This window comes from Lolium rigidum, chromosome 4, assembly GCF_022539505.1.
Source record: "Lolium rigidum isolate FL_2022 chromosome 4, APGP_CSIRO_Lrig_0.1, whole genome shotgun sequence".
Taxonomy (NCBI): Eukaryota; Viridiplantae; Streptophyta; class Magnoliopsida; order Poales; family Poaceae; genus Lolium; species Lolium rigidum.
The window spans coordinates 267345156-267367839 of record NC_061511.1 but is presented as its reverse complement, the minus strand read 5'-3'; the positions used below and the strand labels follow the sequence as shown (position 1 = coordinate 267367839).

The window sequence follows — 22684 nt, the reverse complement described above, 5'->3', positions numbered from 1 at the left end:
TTAGTCATCGTATAGGATTAACCATGTCAGCCCATATTTTTCCTACAATTATTATTTTCCTCGCCCAAATCGAGGCACTAATTTATACCCGTAGTAAGCATTAAACACTGAGGATGCAAATGACAAATCTAGCCTAGATAATTAGAATAAGTATGTTTTTGTAAACACAGATCAACCGTTTGTTGCCAAGGCACATTGCCCGCTGCGTTGACAACGAATGGTTGATATCTACCTTATATATATCGTACTAAAAATATATACGTATTCTAATTGTCTAGGCTGGATTTGTCTTTTGCATCTCGGTGTTTAATGCTTGCTCGTGGTATAAATTAGTGCCTTCAAATTGGGCGAGGAAAATAATAAGAGCAGCTCCAACATAAACATTATTTTAGCGCGCGTAAAAAGTTGTTTAGAGCATAATTTTAATCTTTGCAGCGTGCGCTAAAATTATGCGCTCCACTGGATGCTCTATTTTGCGACGCGACAAAACATCGCTCCACCGGACGCTGCATTTTACATCGCGCGTGCCCACACAAACACAAATCTCACATCCATCTCTAAAATAGAAGATCAAAGACACATAAATAAAATCATCAATAAATTATTCAATTATTATTACAACACAAATAATATCAACAATGAATAGTTCAAATGAATAAATAGATGTCTAACAACAATTCAACAATTCAACAAATACAACAAATGGTAAAACAAATTTGGTTGTTCATTGTTGCCACTTCCACCACTCCTCGACGAGATCAAGTTGAAGTTGATCATGCACTTCGGTTTGAGAGAGAAATCGACTCCGGGAGGTGGCGGCGGTGCGGTTGGTCACCTGTCGATTTAAATAGCATCGGCGCGCCAAAAAAATTTGTGGAGCACCGGCGCGCTAAGTTACCACGGCGAGCAAGGCGGCGGCGAAAGCGGCGCTGGAGTGGAGGTGGAAATGGAGATGGGTGCGCGCGGTGAAATTTCAGGAGGTCGTTGGGAACAGAGCGCCATATTTGGTGCGCGTGATTGTGCAAAACGCCGCGTGCGTAAAAGAATTTGCAGCGCTCAATTCTAGTGTTTGTTGGAGCCACGATTTCACCCCTTGTACATTAAAATGGCGGTTTTTTGCGTCGCTCTACTATAGCGCTTCGGTTGAAGATGCGGTAATTTCACGCAAAACATGGGCTGGCATGGTATCTTCCTGCGACCTTGGCGACCTCTTTTTTTCGAGAGCACGCGAAACACGTGCCTTATCTTTATAGAAGAAGGAGCACAAAAAATTACAAGAAAGCACACGAGTGTTGATACACACGCACACCACCTCCCTCCGCCTAGGCCTACTCTCTGGCTATACCTAATCTCTCTCCTCTCTTGGCCCTCTTCCAGAGGTGGAACTCCTCTCTAATCTCCACTAACATTTGGTCTAGTGTCTTCTCTCGTTCCGGAAAGCCCGCGCATTCCTCTGCTTCAGCCAGTCAGTGTTGGGAGAGATATTTTATGGTCGAGACGTGGACGATATCCGTTGCTCCCTTTTTGGGCGCCGCAGTTTCTTCATGTGGGCACACCGTCGTGCTTCGCCAGAACGGGTTCACTGATCTCAGAAACGAGGTACGGACATGTGTTCTGTTCCAAAATTCAGAAACTGGCGTCAGGATTCAAGGGGGAAATGGTGAAATGGGCCGTGTCTAGTCCAGTCCAGTCAGGGTCTAGACTCTAGACGTCTAGTAGTAGGTCGTGGAGGGAGAGGGGTGCACAGACGAGCGAGAACCATCCCTGGCTCCCTGCACGCAAAACTGCCAGGCTTTTACCAAAACTCAAGTACGCGCTCGCCTGCCCCCTGCCCTCCCCTGTCAAATCGTCGCCTCGGCCTCGCTACTCGCGCCCACAGCGAAGCGCCGCCCCCTCACTACATTAACGCCTCCTCGTTGCAGCGTCCCGACGAGATCGTCGTCGTCGTCGCCGTCGTAGCCGAGACCGAGGCCGGCGGGATGAGCTCTGGCGAGAGGCTACCCCCGCCTCCGGGTTTCGGCGCCGCCGCGGCCGGCAGGCGACCGCTCCGGTCAGATTTCGGAGGTTTGCTCTCTCCTCGACCCCCGCTCTAGTTTCTTGCTTCCGGCGTGCCGGCCGGCGGTCGCGTTTATCGCGTCAGTTGCAGCGGCAGAGTACATGATCGGGCTAGTCGTATTTCTTACCCCGCTCATACTTTTAGATGCGCCGCCGCACTAGTACCAAGTCTGCGTTCCGGTGCTCAAACTCTCTAGCCTCTCACTGGAGTGATAATGAGCAGTGTTGCCATTGCCTTGTGCGCTCCTTCGAACCTAGTTCTGTTGAACATTTTGGTTTTGCCAAATTTGTTACTCCCATTATACTAGAACAGAAGACAAAGATTCAAATCTTAAGATGAGCATTGCCTTTCTATTGCGCGCCCTAGATTGGTTTGATCCGCCCAAGTCGCCCGCCGCCCCGGTGATAGCATGGCTGCCATAACCTACCTTTTGGGTCTCAGCTCAAAAAAAAAAAACCTTAGATTCTTAGTTTTATGATCTTGAGTGGCGATAGCTGGAATTATGCAATGCACTATCCACTTCTTGCAACCCCCGACATACCTGTCTTTTTTAATTCTCCGAGCGATTCCTAGGCAGGTAGTAGATATTTGCTGTGAATGGTAAACTTTGATTGCTCCTGGTCTATCCGTAAAATCCAGGTTGCATTGTAATGGCGTGTATGTAACACAAGTGGAATGTTATAGCAAGCTAGGCATGTGTCAATTACACTATCGGCCTTCATTGTCTGCCACATCGGACACCCCAGATATTTGCCAGACTTCGGAGTTTTATCTGCCATGTCCCAAATGTTTTGTGGAATCGGACATCCGAATCCAAGTCCGATTCGGACACCTATGTCCGAGTACTACTATCGTCATGTATGCCACCTGTACAAACACGACGAACTGTCTAGTACTGACCTAGTTCTGTTTGTTCAGTGAATTGTTGTGTAAATTTTTTTTATGTCACTGTTCAGTTCATCTACACAGTTGCTTGAAATTATGATGGAAAGCCTTGTTCGGTACTTGCTTTCACATTCACCCTAGTCACCACTTTGATGCTTGTAGGTACAATGTCTGCTACTCGTACCAGCACGAGGGCCAACATAAAGACAGAAACCGGCGCTGGAAGTCTTGAGGTTCTACAAAAAAGTCAAATGCGAAATGAGGCAGTGGCTAGTCAAAGCAGCTCGCACATCCAATCAAGTCTTGCTGGGGTACTTTGTCCATTGTTTTCTTTTCTGAAACAGATATGCTCTTTTTTCGACATAGTTCTTTGGCCACACCTTGGCAGATTTGAGAATTACTCATGCATGGAAAACTATAACATAATTTTCACGCTAATGGATCGTACATTCTTATGGTGAAACACATATATAAGTGTTGGAGATAGCATCCCTTTAATAGAATTAACTGCTCACTTGTTGATGATTTACATGTGTTGCGAACATTGTGTAATCAACGTTCTGAGCAATAGAATTAACTGGTCACTTGTTGATGATTTACATGTGTTGCGAACATTGTGTATTCAACGTTCTGAGCAAATACTATTTTGTTACAGAATAAAAATACCTCACTCGCGAAGGGTCCATATAAGAGAGTTCGTGCTGATGCAACCAAAGTTGCATCACCAGGTGTTAATGCAAGTAACACTGAAGAAAACCTGCATCCCTGTAAAAAAAGCAAGGGTTTGGGGAAACATGGCAAGCTGGAAGACAATGAAGATGCTACTGAATTGAGGAGACCGCCAACACCAATCAATGTATTCGAAGATGAATGTGTTTTCTGCCATTCATTTAGAACTAGTGAGAAGGTAATATGTTGCATATCATTTCCATATATCAAGTAAAAAAAGATCTTTGAAGTCTTCTTATTTCTTACTGTCCCTAAAAAATATTCACTTTTCTTCTGTCAGTTTCATGGTCCAATGGTCATGTATAGAAAGGGAAGGATTGTGTCCAGCAACGAGGGCAACCCAAACAATGTCATGTATGTCCACCAAAACTGCATGTACTGGTAAGTTTTTTATGCACAATGTTTAATTCTTCATATTTTGTTATGTACAATCATCGAGCACACATCAATTCTTTTCATTCTTAGCATGCTATTAATCTTAGGGTAATCTTTAATGTTGATATAATATTTTGCCTCCCCAACTAATATTTGTGAAGGGCGCCAAAAGTGTATCTCGATGGCGATGATATTGTTAACATGGAAAAGGAAAAAACCCGTGGTTCAAGATTGAAATGCAGCAGATGCAGATTACCGGGAGCGGTCCTTGGTTGTTATCACGACCCCTGTGCAAATACTTATCACGCCCCGTGTGTACGGATGATACCAGAATGCCATTCGGATGTTGTAAGATTTTTTTAGTAGACATTGTCATTGATCTACTTATAAACATTGCGATGTTCTGACATGGCTAGTCTTGATGTTGAAGGGTAATCACTATATTTTGTGCCCCAAACATTCACCATGTGATAAAAAGAGCTCACAAATAGTGGAAAGTGGCATTATGTTGCCCATTCTTCAAAAGTACGTGATTTTTTCCAATCTTCATTTACTTGATTAATCTTTCATTTCATAATTCAGTGTTGTAAAATTTAATCATTCCTGACAGTGTCCAGCTCATTTTTTTCATCGATTGCGATATGGAATATAAAACAAATAAATCCACTTTACAGCAAATTCTTCTTTGACTGCGTAGGCTATCTTTCTTCACTCCTATTGGAGATTGTCATGTTTGTTTGATTAATAATCTTTCATCCTGTAAATGATTTGTTGTTCCAGCCAATGTTTAGATAAACAAGGAATGCATGTCGTTCATAGCAGGGAAGATCAGCAAGTAGATCAACCGAACACTTTGACTTCTTTGCCTCAGGGGTATGCCAGTCATTTTTACCTTTCTTGGGAGACGGTGTGGAGGTTACTTGATAGATATTAATTCATTATTCATTGATAGTTTGATTTGCATTTCGTCATTACAGTCAATGGTTGGGCAGAGAAAGACTTTCTGCCTATTACCCTTATTCCTTAATTTCTTCTATAATTTACATTGTATTTCATCATTACAGTCAATGTTCAGACAAAGGAGGACTTTCTGCCAATTACCACGGAGAAGAAAAACAAACGAACCAGTCTAGCCCCCCTGTGAATCAATGGGTCCTGCTCGGTTCAGTTTTAAGTGCATTTGAGAAGGTAGCATAGACTATACTAGCAAACAATGCCCTTATTTTTTGGAGCATTTGGATTTTATCCGAACAATACTAGCAGAAATGTTTATGGACAAATAATTTAGCAATCCTAATTTGGGGTCAAGTTTAAATTATTTATGATTTTGCTAATTTTCGAAATAATTTCTGTTCCATACCAAGTAGTGAACAAATTCCTTATGTTTATTGCAGGATTCCCTCAAGGAATTTGCTTCCTTGACCAGTTCAAACTTGGCTGAGAAATGGGACAAAAATGTGACTCATGTTATTGTAGGCAGAAGCGCTAGTAACTCATGTGGCAGTTCATATGAAGTCTTGATGGCGATACTCTCTGGCAAATGGGTTGTCAGAGCTGAATGTTAGTACTAAGTCGTCTTACATCTACCTTATTCGTGTTATTGATAATTACTTTACTATCCCCACGTCCAAGTCACATATTGCTTAACATATTTACAAGCTGCTGGTTTATTCACACTTATCCTAGTTCGGTAGAGAATATTATTTATCCTATCATTGAAGCAGTTTGCGTCATGTTCATGTCGCAGGGATCGTGGATTTCTTGGCGGAGCCGATTCCAGGTCCAAAAACTTGCTTGGCAGAGCCGATTACAGTTCCAGAAATTTCTTACGAGGTGGAATTCTACTATGCTTCACATACATCGATTGATGGACCAAAGAAAGGACGAGCTGGAACATTTAAACGGGTATGTATGGATGTCTATTTCTGGAAACACTATTTATACGACTTCAATATAGAGATGAATATATTTGTGGAAACAGATTGCAGTTTGCCATATTTGTCAAAATGTATTGAAGTGTTAATAGAGAGGCTGTTTAATGTCAAAGGCTTAAAAGTGCATCTCTAGAGGAAATTAGCTGAATGTCAGTATAAACACCTAATTTCCTCTAGAGATGCACTTTTAATTGGGTGCTAAACAGATTTACATATTTTGGTTGCATCCGGATACAAAACAACAATTACAAATTATCTTTTGAAATGTCATCCGAAATTCTGTGTTTGGGAGTGGCATAGATCATAAATCTTCTCCTGGGCTCCACGAAGGCAGTCCGGGCAAAGCAAAGAAATAAAAATAATTTCACCCCCATTATTACGAGTGCACTTACCCCCTTAATAGCAGCTTAGGGCCATAGTCTGGGCTGCTCGCCTTCATAGAAAGGCGACCGGGCCTAGATTAGATGCTCGCTATTTAAGGGGGTAAGTGCACTCGTACTAATGGGGGTGAAGTTACTTTTATTTCTTTGCTTTGCCTGGCCTGCCTTCGTTTCGTGGAGCCGAGAAGATCAATTATGACCCACTTCAGTCATCTTTTTTCGAGAATACACCCTCAAAGGTGTATTAATCATATAGAAGAAAGACCAAGACGGACGATACAATGCCAAGAAGGCTACAACTCCACAAACACACCACGATACAACGCTAAGAAGGCTACAAATCCACGCACACACTGCACACCACGAGACAAAGCCGAGCGGCAAACAACGGACCCTCTACAAACTCAATGATAAACAACCCGCCTTGTCCGACATCCAACCACGAATGGCGAGATGAAGGAGCACAAGGTTTCAAGACCGCGTCACGAACCAAGCAAGACACAACCGAAGCTCAACCTCGACTCCCAGTCTATCCGGACCAACGTACCTCCTCTCATGCGCTAAGAGGAGACGGCGAGAAGAAGGCAGGGTCCCAACGGACTCGCGGAAGACGTCGATCCAGCTGCATCCACCATGTTGTACATTGCGCCCTCGAAGCCCAAGCCTTGGGCAGCGGCCAGCACCAACAGTGCAACACCTCGCCCCAGCCTCCAATGTCGCATCGTCCTCACCCTAGATGGCCAAGACAACGTCTTCAAGAGGATAACGACGCCGTGGCGCCGCCGCCGCTTGGTCCGGAGGACCGGACCTAGGGTTTCCCCTGGCAACCGAGGAGAGGAACAACATAGTGAAGGCCATGACCATGCCCCCAACAAGGAAACGGCGTCCACAGACGTCGCCGCGGTCAGCATCGGCCAACACCGAGCAGGGCTTTCGCCCCGGCCATACACCATGACCCGATGCAGTTGCGACCGGAGATGGGGACGAGGATAAAACTGCTGGCTTTAGCCACCACCGACAGGAGGAGAGGAACACCGAAGCCTCAGAGGTTGTTGCCCACCACCGGCATTACCACGGCCACCGCGCGCAGCCCACCGCCGTCGTCACCACCTCAGTGCCAGGCAGCCACAGCAGGCCGGCGCCACCACGCCACCTGCAGCAACCACCTCAGATTCACTTGCCCGCCCAAGCCCGAAAGGTTCATGCCGGGCCTAGATCCCAAGGCGCCGCCGCAGAGGGCACCACTGCTGAGCGGAGGGAGCCGTGCCCCCACCTTGGACGCGCCGAGCTCGCCGCAACCACACCGCGGCACCGCGCTGCCGCATAGCCGCCAGATCTCGCTGCAGCCGCCGTGGGGAAAGGGGCACATCTGCCCGAGGGGAAAGCCCCGCCGCCGCCGTCCCTGCTCGGGCTTTGCCCGGCGGAGACCTCCGGCGGCGGCGAGGAGAGGGGGAGGGAGGAGGTCCCTGGGCACTGGCACAGTCGCCCCCGAGTCGCTCTTCAACCATCTTTAAAAATGGGGAGAATTGGTTATTTACCCAAAAGTTCACCAGCCTTGGATCATCTACCTAAAGTTGATTGCACCTTGGTTAAATACCCAACAAAAGGCTTAGTTCTGTTTATGATTTACCCAAAAGGGGTTTTTTGTAAACTTACAAATTACCCTTTAATTGGCCATGAAAATGACTACTTTGGAGCAAGTCTGTTTTAATCGCTGTTTGTACTGAAGCCTGGGAAATATCTGACCTGATATGTACATGTTTTAATAAGAGAACGCAGCCCTAAATTAGATCTTTATGTATGTGGAAATATGCATGCACGTGTGGGTTGTCATTTATATGAATGCATGCAACTTTCCACGGTTCTGCCGAAACTGATCACAAGCATGTATATGGCTCCCATGAGGCTGCAAATAATATGAATCAGTTCATCAACTACCTCCGACTGAAGTATACTAATCAAGTGCCGACTCACCCTGTGCTGACCAATGAATTTTTGGAGGCGCTTGTCTGGCCGTACAACAAGATTAGAAATAGCAGAAGATGAATCCGGGACATACATGCGCACAGCGGCCGGATGTATGGGCATTGGGCACGGCACAGGTGGACAGCGGCAATGACAGCTATCACACGCGGATGATGTTGATGAAAGTCGGACGGCGTCGGGATGGTTGAAAGGCGTCTCTCAATTGTGGATGCGGAGGCGATTGATCAGCCGCCGGGAACGGCGCTGACTGGAGGCACACATATGTTGAACTGGATATGGTCGAGGAGGGTTTCAATCTGATCAGATCAAAGCTGATCCACCAACCAGTCTGTGACTAACTCTAATTAGGGTCCTACTGTAATTATATTTTTATTTTCAAGTCCTTGTTGGGTATTTAACCAAGGTACAATGAACTTTGGGTAGATGATCCAAGACTGGTGAACTTTTGGGTAAATAACCAATTATCCCTTAAAAATGAAGATTATGGATGGACTCCAATTATCTAATAAATATAATATTCTGAATGCATCTCTACATCCATATGTTTTTTCATTTCATCTCCTGAGAATTGTATTATAGCATTACATCTGCATGATGACAAAATGATGCTTGCAGGCACCGAAACTGTTCTCAGGACTGCATTTCTGCCTCAGCGCGTACATGAACCCAAAAGATAGTGAAAACATAAAAAATCTCATAGCAGCTGCCGAAGGACAGGTTCTGGAGGCAATGAGCCCGCATTCATTAAAGGAGAATCTGGAAAAAGATCCCGCAAAGGTATACTTCATATACGTTGGTGGCCCTGCTTCGACTTCATTTGTTGCCAAGGAGAAAGAGGCAAATGAGTACATGGCCTCGGGAGCGCAGGCTATCTGCCACCTTTGGCTGTTTGACGCTATCGCGGCTTATGATGTTCGGATGCTGGATCGCAGTGATGGCTTCACCCCGGATGTGTACGCGAATACTGCTTGTTAGGTATAGTTTTCGGCTTGATGTTAGGAGGGTCTTTTGTGTTAGCCCCACTTCTGTCGTGGGGGGAGGCTATGGTTACAGTTTAGAACTTATTAGCATCAGAGGTGAGGGTGCTAGCCAAATAGTCAGCTTTTGTGGAGGTGATGGCTTGGGTGTAATGTTGTAGTTTTGGTGATGGATTGGTCGCTGAGCAGCACAAACATTTGGTGCTGAATGCTCGTTTAGAGATCGGGAGGCGCCTGTGGCGCCACTGCTTTTGTTTTCTGGCAGTGACTGTAACCTCTGTTCGGCCACAACATATATTTTGGCATCGTAAGTTGACAAACGAATGGGAAATGTGCTAGTAGTATGCTTCATCTTTTACTCAAGGCCTGTTGCTGGCCATCCTTTCACTCCCTGAAGGCTTGTTTGGTACTACTGTATTTCTATGGATTTGTGAGGATTATGCCACTAAAACCTAAATTCCCATTTAATTATTTCTAAAATTATTGTTTGGTTCTAGAGTTTAATCCATCAGCTGGGACATCTATTTTGATGTGTATGTGCCATCTGTGTCGGCATTCCCATATAATATCTGCATAAAGTTGCACGTGTTTTCTATGTGAAAAATCAAAGGCCATGGTACAAAACAGTAACATATATACACTACATAAGGGAAATTTAGGTTGAATCCCCATGATCCGTGCCTAGTACACACCCCTATCTAGCCCTCTGTTCCTGCATCAAGATTCGTGCATAGAAATTCCTCTTCATTTTGATTCAGTCAAACAACATACTCCCTCCTGCCCATAATATGATGCGCATAATTTTCCGTGCAAGTCAAATTTTGACCAAAAATATGTAAAATAATACAAACATTTACGATACCAAATGCATATAATATGAAAATACATTTCATGGCGATTCTAATAATATTAATTTTACATTTTATATATTCATATTTTTATCAATTTACATGGTTAAAAATTATGAAGTTTGACTTTGACCGAACTTTATATGCAACATATTTTGGGCAGGAGGGAGTAATATAGAAACTTCATTCGCAAAAAATAATACTATATAAACTTGAAACCCTGTAGCTCCAACACCTTGGTACTACTACTAAGGCTGGTGGCAACGCGGGCGGTAGCCGGGGCGCTACCGCCCGGGGCGGGGCGGGAGGCGGGCTGGAGGCGGGCGGGACGGGAGGGAGGGGCGCCGGCGGGGGCGCCCGGCGGTGGCGCCCGCTCCCGCCCGGCCGGCGCCCGCGTTGGCGGCGGGGAGGGAGGCGGGAGAGGGGCGGGAGGCGGGGCGGCGCGATGGCGGGGTTGGGCGGGGAGGCGGGGGGGGGGTAGGGCGGGCGAGAGGGGGCGTTAGGCGGGCGGGAGGCGGGCTGGATGCGGGCGAGAGTGGGCGGGAGCGGGGCGGGAGTGGGGCGGCGGTGCCCAACGGCTAGGCGACGTGCCGCGACGCGATTGGTCCACGTCGGCCTAGCCGTTGCCGATTCAAAAACCCTATAAATACCCCCATATGTTTTCAGCCATTCCACACCTCCACTCTCCATTTCCACTCCACTCTACACCATGTCTTCATCCAGCGAGCGGTTCGAGCGACGGAGTGGAGGGTGATTTCATCGCTGCATTCCGGCGAGGAGTATGAGGAGGAGATGCAAGCCGAGGAGGTGGTGCCAAGACGTCGGCGCCGCCGACAGTTCATCGAGCGTGATCGTGTGGGTGCCCACGATCGGCTCTTCGAGGACTACTTCGCCGACGAGCGCAACTATCCTCCGAGCTACTTTCGGCGAAGGTATCGGATGAGACGATCCCTCTTCCTGACCATTGTGGCTAGATTGGGTGAATACTCTCCGTATTTCACCCAAAGAGATGATGCTCTCAACCGTGCTGGTTTCTCTCCCCTGCAAAAGTGTACTGCGGCTTTGCGTCAGTTAGCTTATGGAGCCGGTGCAGATACAATAGATGAGTGGCTTAAGTTAGCTAGACAAACTTCATCAGATTTTCTAGATAGATTCTGTGAAGGCATCATTGATTGTTACGGGGAGACGTTTTGCCGTCGCCCAACTGTGGAGGATACTCAGCGGCTGTTAGCGAAAGCCGAGGAGCGTGGCTTTCCGGGCATGTTAGGGAGCATCGATTGCATGCATTGGCGGTGGAGGAACTGCCCGGTGGCTCATGCTGGCCAATTCACAAGGGGAGACATCAAACACCCTACCATAATCTTAGAAGCCGTTGCGTCGTATGATCGTTGGATCCGGCATGCCTTTTTTGGAGTGGCCGGGTCCAACAACGACCTCAATGTACTTGAACCGGTCGCCGTTGTTCACCGATGTGCTTAGGGGAGAAGCACCCGTAGTGAACTTCACGGTGAATGGACACGAGTACAACTATGGTTACTACCTTGCCGACGGCATCTACCCCTCCTGGCCGGTGTTCATGAAAGGTGTTACTCTTCCACAAAATGAAAAGCAGCGAGTGTTCACTTCTGCTCAGTCAGCGCATCGCAAAGATGTCGAGTGTGCCTTTGGAGTGTTGAAGTCTAGGTTCAACATTATAGCAGTTCCGGGACGCTCCTACTCCAGGCGTACTCTTGGATTGATCATGCGTGCATGTGTCATTCTGCACAACATGATTATTGACGATGAGCGTGGACAAAATTTGGACAACATCTATGAGACAGTTGCTTCAAATGTCGGCCCTGCAATACACCAGCATGCACCACCAAGCCTAGCAGCCAGGATTCAGATGGACACCGAAATAAGGGAGTCACCGATGTATACACAGCTCCAGCATGATTTGATGGAGCATGTGTGGGCTAATTCCTAGATTATGTAATTTTTTCAGATTTTTATGTAATCTTTTCAGATTTTTATGTAATTTTTGTTATGATGTAATCGGTAACAATTTTAGTTCAATAAAATAATTTCCTTGCATTATTTATATTGTTGTAACGTAAACAAAGATATGCTCATGTTGAAGAGAGAGAAAAGCTGACGTGGAGGAGAGAGAACTAAAGCTGGCACTATAGCCTGTGCATTGGCACCGTGTGATGAGAGTGGGGTGAGAGTGGAGTGAGAGTGGGCCAAAAGCTGACGTGGCGGGGCGGGAGGCGGGCGGTGCGTTGGCACCAGCCTAAGAGTAGAATGTTTTGGTGCACCATAGGATAATCTAAAATGATAAAGTTTTGAATAAACTACTCCCACCAATCTATAATAAGTGTTGAAACTTCAATTCAACTTTAGATAAATTTGAACTAAAAGCCTGACACTTATTATGGATCAGAGAGAGTATATTATTTTAAACTCTATCACCATTAATATCATTTTAAATTTCTAAAATCAGATTATCATAGGAGTGTAAGTGAAATTCAATTAGAAACATACAAGCCCGCAACAAAACGGACAAATGCTGGCAGCACCTCCAGCAGCTGCATAGTGAAGGCAGCGTTTATGAGTACCCGGCAGTGCAGACCAAGCGAGAGGGAGTGACGGAACTACACAAGCAGATCACCCAGATAGAAGTGCAAGTGCCAACACCTAGAAGGCTAGAACTATAGACCACGACGCGCGCAAGATGGACGCATTTGCAATTGCATGCAAGCTCCTTCTGTCTGCACCACTTCTTGGTAGCCATTACTTATTTTGTGAACCTTAACTCTTTCATCAGAGTGAATTCACATGTAATTGGCCAGTCATTAGTTGCGAGCAAGCCACTTTATCACGAGAAAATCACGAACATCTATATTTTTCCTACTCAGAATATTAAAACGAGGGGCATTTCTAAAAACCAACGTACTGGAAGCTAACTTCAATTTAAAGAGCACAGGATAGTACAAGTCTGAAGTTCCCAGACGCTAAATATCCAAGTCATTTACAGCAAGGAAATACTGAATCGACTCTACTGGTTACAGCCAACGAATTATGAGGCGCAGTTTCCTCAGCTACATGTCTAAAGCTACCATCAGGGCCGCCAGCCAACACAGAAGCTCCATCTTCGGAACAGCTCACACGTCCTGTTCAGACGAAATGAACTTTAGCACGGCAAAGTAAATCAACTAATCTCAACAGAAATGATGCGATTTTGTTGGATGTGCTTACAGAATCATTTTGCACAAATGTACGCCCCCTAAAATCTATGATGATAATAACAGGTACTGATCTGACTGGAGAAAATCAACATCCTCTAAATGCAGAAGTCCAATAGCTGCAAGTGCAAATTGTATGTCAGAAAAGCCAGACCTACCACTTATATAAAGGGAATTATGACACTGCAGGATAGGAACACATTCGAATGATAGAATCTAACTGCTGACCTTATAATCTAACATTTTGGCTGGCCGAAGGGAGGGCAGGTCTCTTCTCTACAGAGTCATATTGGAGAACAAAGTTGTCCTGCAATCAACAAATTAATGCTTAGATTACTTTCCCTGCTGTGCGATCAGGCTATAAAGTCACAGTTTTTTAATGAAAACACCTTCTGAACTGTCTCCCAAATATTTGGATCAAAAAAAAGGTAGGACCCTCGTTCGCCATGTGGATTTTTCGCAGCAGGTGCCACACTTGGATTTCTTGTGAGCCACACACGGTACTCTTTGTGGTAGAACCACCCTTTGTTATATCTGGAAAAGGAGAACCGGAAATTTGAGCCATCTGACATGGCCATTTTGACTAATAGAAGAAAATTATTCAATTAATATTTCTGTATATAAGATAGGTCCAAGCATGATTAGACTGTCAAGATTAGACTATAAAGGGCATAATGGACTTCTATTCATATTCTTTGATTCTTTCGTGAAACTTAGTTGTGATTCCATCAGTAGTAGATAAGAAATGGGTACCAAAAATTCATTCGGTGTGAATACTACAGAAGACAACAAACACATGAAAACAGTTAATCATTGTATAGGGTGTGTATGAACATCAGCTAATGAAGTTCCACTTAAAATTAGGAGTGTGCAAAACTGAAACTGGTGGAAACCGTTTCAAACCGGTTAGTGGGAGTAGTTCATTTCCTTTCACAAATCAAATCTCCAGTTGCACTTTAGTGTAAAAAAAATGAACTAAGCTAAAACCAGTCAAACCGTGAAACCGTTTTTGCCCACCCCTACTTAAAATAGTATATTCTGCTGATATAACCAAAACGGTACGGGTTTGTGCTTACAGTTCATTCGCAGCATATAACTGAGCAGCATCCTTCGGCATACTGCACAAAGAGCAAAGTGAAATAATGCATAAGCTGGTAAAACCAAACACACAGTTCAATCTTTTTTTGCGAAACACACAGTTCTATTCAATATACCTGTAGAAGATGTAGAATAGTGTCATGATCTGAAACTTCGGAAAATTGAATGGCTGCAGATGGAAGAAAAGAATTGAAATGTCAGAATAACCAGCGATAATGTCGGAGGTTGCTCAAGATGCTACTGTAAACCAAATAGGAAATAGCTTACTTGTAGTGCTGGAGGCTGTTCAGCAGAGTAACAAGCAGGGATCTGAAAATCAGGTTCTCCTTTAGCTGGCTCATTTGACCATGGAGAGCCAAACGTCTTGTAAAGACTATCTTGAGAGTTCAAATTCAACCCTAGTGTTGTCAAATCAAGCCCTAAGGCGAGAGATGTGGGCCCAGGCTCTTTCGATCTTATTAAATTCAACAATGCAAGTAAACTGTATGGGTCTGGCGCAGTCTGTGTTCCCTGAACAGACTTTAGACTCTGATCCTTGTATGACTGTGGGCCTGAAGACGTCTGCGACCTAAGTGAATTCTGAGTCTGCGGTTGATGGTATTGCTGGATAAGTTGCTCATAAGACCCAGAATTAGAAGACGGATTTGGAGAATTTATCGGCCTTATCCCGATATTATCAAGGCTGTTTTGAACCTAATTAGCACAATCAGAGAGAGAGTAGTTAACAATCCACATTAGCAGATACTAAATATTATATTTTCAATAATGGGTCCTACATACAGCTCCTCATAAAAAAGGTTAAATTATGAGGTGTATCTTAACTTTATGAGTGGTGTGCTCAACCTCAAATATTTGCTGTTCATGCAAAAAAAAAGTTGCTAGAATGCTTACCGGAGTAGTGCTCTGCTGATGTTGCTGTCGGGGTGGATAACTACCTCCCAAATTAAAGCCAGATGATCTACCCATCTGCAGAACCATATGTGGAAATTTAAGAGTAAGAAGGTATAGCAGATCGAGATGAAATGATAAAACAATATGAACTCACAGGATAATGTTGTCCTTGCATAATATTTGCATTCTCATGAAGGTGGTCCTTGTGATGCAAATCCATACCATAATCTGACGAACTACCTTATATATCCAAAAGAAAATTTATTAGTGTAACATCCAGAGAGGAAAATAAAGTGGGATTGCCCAGAAATAATCAGCAGAAAGGAACATGGCAGGAATAACTCCATGATCTGAATTTAACCGAACAATTTTGACAAAACAAATTACAATACATATAACTTGGTTATAAATCTCTGATGAAAGTTAACTAACCCAACTTGTGAGAAAAGGATAAACATATTCCAAACGAAGAATTGAGGAAGGATTAGAACCATGATATGTGGTAAATAGAGAAGGAAACAGTGAAATAGTTGATAAAACATGAAACTTATCTTGTCCAGATAACAAAATCAACAAGGAAAAAATGCAAGGGATAAGGTTAAAAATAAACAAGAAACAGATGGTTAATCTCATCAAGATTTATACAGTTGTTCACTATGTGTGCATAATGAGAGTAGCGATGGCCAATACACACACCTTTATATCCTGGTAAAGCTGGAAAGTCTTCATTCTGAATGCTGAACTCCTGGTTTTGTTGCACAATGGCATTTACACTTACTCCTTGCTTTCGCAGTGACCCTTCAAATTACAAAATAAGAAAAGTTAGTTAACCTAATGCTATCTAAGCACTAAGGATTGAAGATCTTGTTAGCATTTTAGCATTACCATATTGCCCTTGACCACCTCCAGCAGAATTTGGACGCCCCGTTAATTGGGGGAAATCATTTATATCAAAAGGAGAATTGTCACCAGGGTTTCCATCATGTAGCATTCCTGAAGAACCAAAAGAGGTGTTTCCTGCCTGCACTTGGTTCTGAGAAAGCGTCCCTCCAGGTGTAGGATAAGAGCTCCCAAGAATGTTCATGAACTGTGGTGATGCTGGTGAAACACGAGATCCAAAATAAGTACAAAATAGAAATTTCCTGGGTCATCTTTCACCCACACCCCTTACACCAAGAAAGCAGAAACTCCAAGCTCTTAATAAACCCAGTAATTCTACATATACAGTTTAGTTGCTTCCAATTGGTGTACATATAATCTAGTGTGGGCAACAAGGAAGTTGAACATTCTCCTACTTTCACCCTTTTACCCCATCCATACAAACCACTTCCATATTTTTTGTCGAGAAAATGCAAAGCTTGCAGCTTGCTAGAAAGCAAAGTAGCAAACAATTACAAGCCTAAGACTAGACTAAACATCTGACCACTCAAGACAGGACCACAACCAACAGCAAGGCATAAATTACAACTGACACAACGAAAAAACCCTGGCCTAGAAGCCATCCACACAAGCGCACAGAATGCGACAAATCTACTGTAACCCCAAGCCTAAGGAACAGAAAAAACCCACATCACATCACTATTCAGCCAGCAACAAAGATAAATTGAAAATATATTCACCAAAGAAGCAGGAAAAGTGCAAGCGATCAAATAAAGATTAAAATTTAACCATGTACCTTGATGCATACTACTCATTCGGTTGGATCCTGGGATATTAAGAGCCCCACTTCCAGAGTTGCCACTCGAATTGATACGGGATGCAATACCAGGCATAGACAGTCCTGCGGAGCTTATGCTTCTGCCAATACTGCTGCCACCCACTATATTGCCCACAGAATTTGTTATCCGTGGGCCTAAATTCCCCAAAACTGAAGAAGCTGCCAACCCAGGAGCAGAATTTCGGTTACCAACATTCAGGCTTGAGGATAAACCTTGTCCTGAACCACCAATAGCATTCATGCTACTACTAAATACAGGGTTCCCCCCAACATTCATACCTCCTCTGTTGCTGATACCAGAATGACCATGAGGAATCTAGAAAAGGGGCAACCAAATGAGTCAAGTGATTGAGCACTCAGCATGGATAGAAACATTGTGTGGTGTTTGAAAGAGGAGAACAAACCTGAGACATGGACGCTGGAAGATTATTTGAGGGAAACCGGTTACCAGAAATACTACCCCCAGGTTGTTGAACACCTGGGGATGGAATACCGGACAATGAAGTATTCCTTGGTGCTAGTGATGCAAGATTGAGATTTCCATGGATATTATGCAAGCCTTCCAAGAAGTTAAAATGAGTTAGCTTTATGAGAAAAACAGTACTATGCAACATGAATTATTGGACTAACAAATCTGTAATCTGTAAGATTTACTAACCAGAGTGATGGAAACCAGGAAACGATCCAGACTGACCAGAAAAGGTTGATGTGAATGGCCTTCCAGTTGAATCCCCACTAATATTTGACTGCAAAAAGTAATAATAATAAACCAAAGACATTGCAAAAAGCGTAGCTAGGCATTGTCATGACTACACAAAAGTTGACAATGAACCTTGATCACAACAAAAAGATTAGTTAGCCCATTCTTTGAGATAGAGGAACTAGGCAGGGAGCAAAATGACATAAAAACAACACCATGTCTAAAAAAGGACAGGTTAGGCAAGTTGCCATAACTGAACCGAAAAGGAGAATATGCGTAACCATATTAGTAAAGAAGGATGAAAGCATACATTCAGTGATCCCGACATTGTGATGATGCCGAAAGAGGGGGTCAAAATACTATTCCAGTATTCCCCCAACTGAGCGATAATCAATCCAATCTGGAGTCCAAGAAGAGATAATATATGTGTAAGTAAAAAATATCCCAGGTCCTTCCAGAAGTGCAGGATACTTATAAAAGAAACAAAATGGAAACAATTGCAGGGCTACACACAAAGCAGGGCCCAAAGTTGAATTGCTAGATTTAAACACTAACTAGTTAGAAGACATCAAAATTATATGTATGTTACATTATAAAAAAGGAAGTCATGCAGGACAAACTATTTTGACGAACATGCTGGACATACTATGGCGTAGCAATTTTTTTTAGAAAATACTGTGAACAAGAGGACACAATAAAGAGGGTAGGAAAAATAGCTTGGTGTATTTAGGACGTATGGCTAGCACTCTGAGACCTCAATTGGTAAGCAAAAAAGCAGGCAAATTAATACAAACGATAAAGCATGATTACTTACAAGTTCACCTACAAGAAAACTACTACCTCCGATCGTTAAAAATTGACACACCCACTCGCCTGCGGACATGCATGCACAAGCCTCCCTCCGCGTCGATTAAATCCGACCGGAGGGAGTAGCTAATATCTAAAAGAAAACATAAGGTTCTACAAAATTACAAAATATATTTAGACAAAGTACTGACTGGAAGGAACAAAATACCAAGACTGAACAAAAAAAAAGGCCATGACTAACACTCCAGTAGAACACAGACTTATTATATTTTGATGTTCCACTGCCTCAGTTGGCCCTCGTAGTTATGTCTATGGGCCTTTATCATAAATCTAGATCTAGACATGAAAACATCGATGTGATAGTAAAACAAAAAGGTTTTTGGGTCGCCGATTAATCACCAATTAGTCACGGGACAATCACCGAACCGGAGCGGCGACGCTGCTCCAGCGACTGGACTTGCCGGCCAGCTGGCGGCTTGCTCTGACTAGACGATGAGTAGAAACACCCAGCAGTCGCGGCTCGCTTTGGTAAGATCCACTGGCAGGAAATTTTTGGGAGGATATTTAGGTCTCGTGTGCTGGTTTAGGCGGCCAACAAGGTCTTCGGCGAGGAATCAATCTCCCTGACGCCACCGGCCATAGATCTACCCTGTGGTTGGTGTGTGGTAAGAGAGAGGGTGGGTAGGGAGAAGGAAGCTGCCCTGGCGGCTGCTATATAGCACAAGGTCCTGGTCTGATGCTGCTTGTCAGTTACCATCTTGATGGACGGTATGGATGGCTTGGATAAGTATGGATGGTCTGGATATATTTAAAAAGCTAGGGTTTTCAACTGGGCCTTCATGGGCCAGATATGCCCCTACCATTGTCAACTTGGAGTCATCCTCCTCCTTCACTGAAGCAAATCGGCTCTTCTGCAGTCTACCGCCGGCCCGCTTTAGCTGCCAGGACCTTGCCCAGGAGCTTCACGCCACCATGACTTCTCATTCAAGTTGTTTCACAACTGCGACTCTGCCCTCAACATCCTCTCACCCTCTCCTTAACCCCAGTCATAACTAGTCGCCGGAATAGTCCTGGCTAATTCCGAGTGGGCGGCATGGTGACTCGGCTCGACTTGGCGACTCAAAAACCTTGAATCAATCCTTTTTTTTTGGTTTAGCATGACATGCGGAGTTCCGGTGACCTACTTCCTGAAATAGATCTCCGGGAACAAAACAAAGAAAATTCCCCAGGGAACCTGAACATGCCAGCATGCATGACTCTTCACTCGAGGGTTTGGTTCTTCTATTTGACCAGGTTAGGTGTGATTAGAGGACTCACATTACTCATAGAGGTGGTAAATTTTGCTGCATTAAACGAGAAAAATGGAGAAGAGCTAAGAATTTCCACATTAATCTGAAACTTCGAACAGCGGGGCCTGCCTGTACAATCACAATTCACAACACATCATGTAGCATACACTCATCTTCCTTCCCTCTGATCTTCATTAGACACATTACCCACACGATGAATCTTATTAAGGAAATGAAGCCATGCCAACTTTCTATCAGGTCACACTTTTGTACACAGGCATAGGCAATCTAATATCCTATGTATGCACTGATTGAGCTGCGTAAATAGTGCCAGTTGTTCCATCTTCCATGAGCGTCCATTTTGAGTAGGTTAACTGCAAAAGTATATAAGGCTAGTTGTAGTAACCTTACCTATATGGTTACAAATGTTTGCTTCCATTTGTGTACCACACGGTAAATTTAATATAATATGGTATGTAGGCATCATGCTTGGTTATATTTATTCTAATTGACAATATGAAAGATATATAATGTCATAATAATCAGGAAAGACAAATGAAACAATATATAATATATTCATATATTGTGCTCCAAGTTTGGTAAGGACATATAATTTTTGTTAAAGAAAAGTAAACTCATCTTAGACCAACTATGAAGCAAAAGACGTGTGCATGTTTGTCTAGTTGTGGCATATTTCTACGATGAGATGTAACAATGCAACAGCTGAAATGAAATCCTAGTGAAAACAGGAGCATCATATGGTTTCTAGTTTGTTGTCAATCTTATGTCCTTGTGCAAGGCAAGAATACAGTAATGTGAAACCTGAATCTACCCCTGTATTGCATAGTGCCCTAAACTCTGAACCTAACTCTGCTAGATTCATGGTTACAGTAACACAAAAGCAGGCGACAAAATGCCGGTGACCAGTTATTAGATTGTACATTGACAGCAGAAACGTTGGCAAGGCCATTCGCACATGTTTTCTAGCCATCTGTACTTGGGGCAGAAGATAAAACTGGGAGTGTGATGCCCCGACCAGCAAATGGTTCAGACAAGGCATACCCAGCTTGTCCAAGCTCATGTGCAGCATCATGGACTAAGCTCAGAAGCCGCCCATCACATCAGCAGCTAAGGATACCTACTGACTGAGAATCCATGCACTCGCAAGCACAGCCTAGCATCGTACACTATCTATCCAGCACGCTGCTGAAAAATTCGAGCGAAGCAGACAAGCCTCGAGTGCAGGTTCCCCAGGCAGCAAGTCAGGCAGGTTCGGCCCGACACCCAACCAGCAGTCCAGTACCACTTGCAACCTAGAAAAAAGCCACCGCCCCCCAAAATCGAATCTAAAGCCAGGGCGGACGGAATTCGAAGTCCGCTGCGCCACCACGAAACTCGTCGCCGGCCGTGGGAGCGAATGCCGGGGATCCAGGGGCAAGCGAGCCCCCGCACACGGCGGCGGCCGCTAGTCGTCTTAGGCACGAGGGGCGGGGGGATAGTAGCGTATGGTGGTAGAAAGGGGGAGGAGGCGGACCTGGGGGAGTGGCGGCGGCGAGGCCCCGCGCGCGCGCGGATCTCCCGGCGTCGAGGCGCCGCGGCGGAGGAGCAGCAGGAGGATGGGGGGAGCAGCAGACGAGACGAGTGCGACCGGGGGAAGGGATGGGGAGAACTGGAGAAAGGAAAGGCTAGGTCCCAGCCGATTTCGATTTTTCTTTTCTTCTTTTTTCCGTTTCCTGTTTATTCTTTCTCTTTCTTTTTTGTTTCGTTTTCCTGTTTTTTGTTTCAATTTTTCATTTTCCTTTTTTTCAAATTCATAAAACGTACAAATTTTAAAAAAATTAATTTTGAAAACTGTACAAACTTTAAAATTGTTCGAACTAAAAAAAGTTCAAAGTTAAAAAAAATCAAATCTAAAAAATATTCAAAGTTAAAAAATTGTTCGTATTTGAAAAATATTCATATCAAAAAATGTTCAAATTTAAAATATGTTTATGTTCGAAAAATGTTCAAATTTTAAAGAAAATTTAAAATTTTACAAAATGTTCAATCTCAAATATGTTCAAGTTTGGAAAATGTATAAATTCTAAAATTAAATTAATTTTTTTATTTTTTAAAAATATTTTTATAAAAAGTCATAAAAATTAAAACTTTCAGATTTTGAAGTAAACGGATTAAAAAATATTTCTACTTTTTAAATAACGAAAATATGTAAACGGAAAAGAAAAGAAGAATAAAAAAACAAAAACAAACTTACCTGATGGAACAAGGCCCACTACGGAACCGCCGGGTCGGGGGGTGTGCGGCACCCCATCCGCACCGACCTGGTCGGTATATAGCACCCAATAGCGCTCTAACACAAATAGCATGGGCTTCAGAAAAACGCTATAAACGCTATAGCGTGCTATTTTTCAAAATAGCGTTTAACAAAAAAAATCAGAATTTAGTTCACATTCATATTGTTCCGAACTAGAAGGATTGGAGGAGGGGAACGGAGGCACGGGGTGAAGGCGTAAAGATGAAGCTAGGCGTGGTCGTTTATCACCAATTGACAGAGGAGAAGGGGGCGGAGCTGCGCCATCACGTCATCGCCTGCCGGGCAGAGCATGTGACAAGGGGTTGGGGAGTGCGCGATCTGAGTTTCTTAGTCTAGGGTTGCCTGGATTATAAGGATTTAGGATACGCAAATGAGTCAAAATGTGGAATGAGCTACAAAATAGTGTGTTATGCGGAATAGCGAATAGCGTCAAATATCGTGAAATAGCGCGTATTTAGCGCGCGTAGCGTCATA

General features: G+C 43.9%; 2 protein-coding genes and 1 non-coding gene across 5 annotated transcripts; 2 read left to right on the top strand and 1 right to left on the bottom strand.

Moving 5' to 3' along the window:
• The first annotated feature begins 3108 nt into the window (after window positions 1-3108).
• LOC124648743 lies at window positions 3109-9320 on the top strand. The gene is made up of 8 exons (XM_047188456.1): window positions 3109-3252; window positions 3597-3848; window positions 3951-4051; window positions 4826-4918; window positions 5110-5233; window positions 5440-5605; window positions 5793-5950; window positions 8961-9320. The coding sequence occupies exons 1-8, from the start codon at window positions 3109-3111 to the stop codon at window positions 9318-9320; spliced, it is 1398 nt and encodes a 465-aa protein (XP_047044412.1).
• A 3782-nt stretch (window positions 9321-13102) lies between these two features.
• On the bottom strand, window positions 13103-21479 carry LOC124707695 (probable NOT transcription complex subunit VIP2). Of its 3 annotated transcripts, XM_047239362.1 has the most exons (17): window positions 18615-18698; window positions 18111-18200; window positions 17759-17846; window positions 17505-17659; window positions 17380-17416; window positions 17059-17259; window positions 16269-16481; window positions 16080-16181; window positions 15538-15623; window positions 15384-15458; window positions 14760-15185; window positions 14609-14661; window positions 14471-14512; window positions 13784-13928; window positions 13623-13701; window positions 13408-13513; window positions 13103-13322 (listed from the first exon to the last, which is right to left on the bottom strand). In XM_047239362.1, exons 1-15 carry the CDS (start codon window positions 18681-18683, stop codon window positions 13624-13626), a joined length of 1860 nt encoding a protein of 619 aa, XP_047095318.1. In that variant the 5' UTR covers window positions 18684-18698; the 3' UTR covers window positions 13103-13322; window positions 13408-13513; window position 13623. The 3 variants fall into 3 exon arrangements, with proteins under 3 accessions (XP_047095318.1, XP_047095319.1, XP_047095317.1); XM_047239363.1 differs by lacking the exon at window positions 18615-18698 and adding an exon at window positions 21431-21479 and having other exon boundaries at window positions 17059-17416; XM_047239361.1 differs by having other exon boundaries at window positions 17059-17416.
• LOC124650779 lies at window positions 17759-17836 on the top strand. Its single transcript, XR_006987194.1, has one exon. It is a non-coding gene; the product is annotated as a small nucleolar RNA snoR35 (small nucleolar RNA).
• Window positions 21480-22684: the final 1205 nt, after the last annotated feature.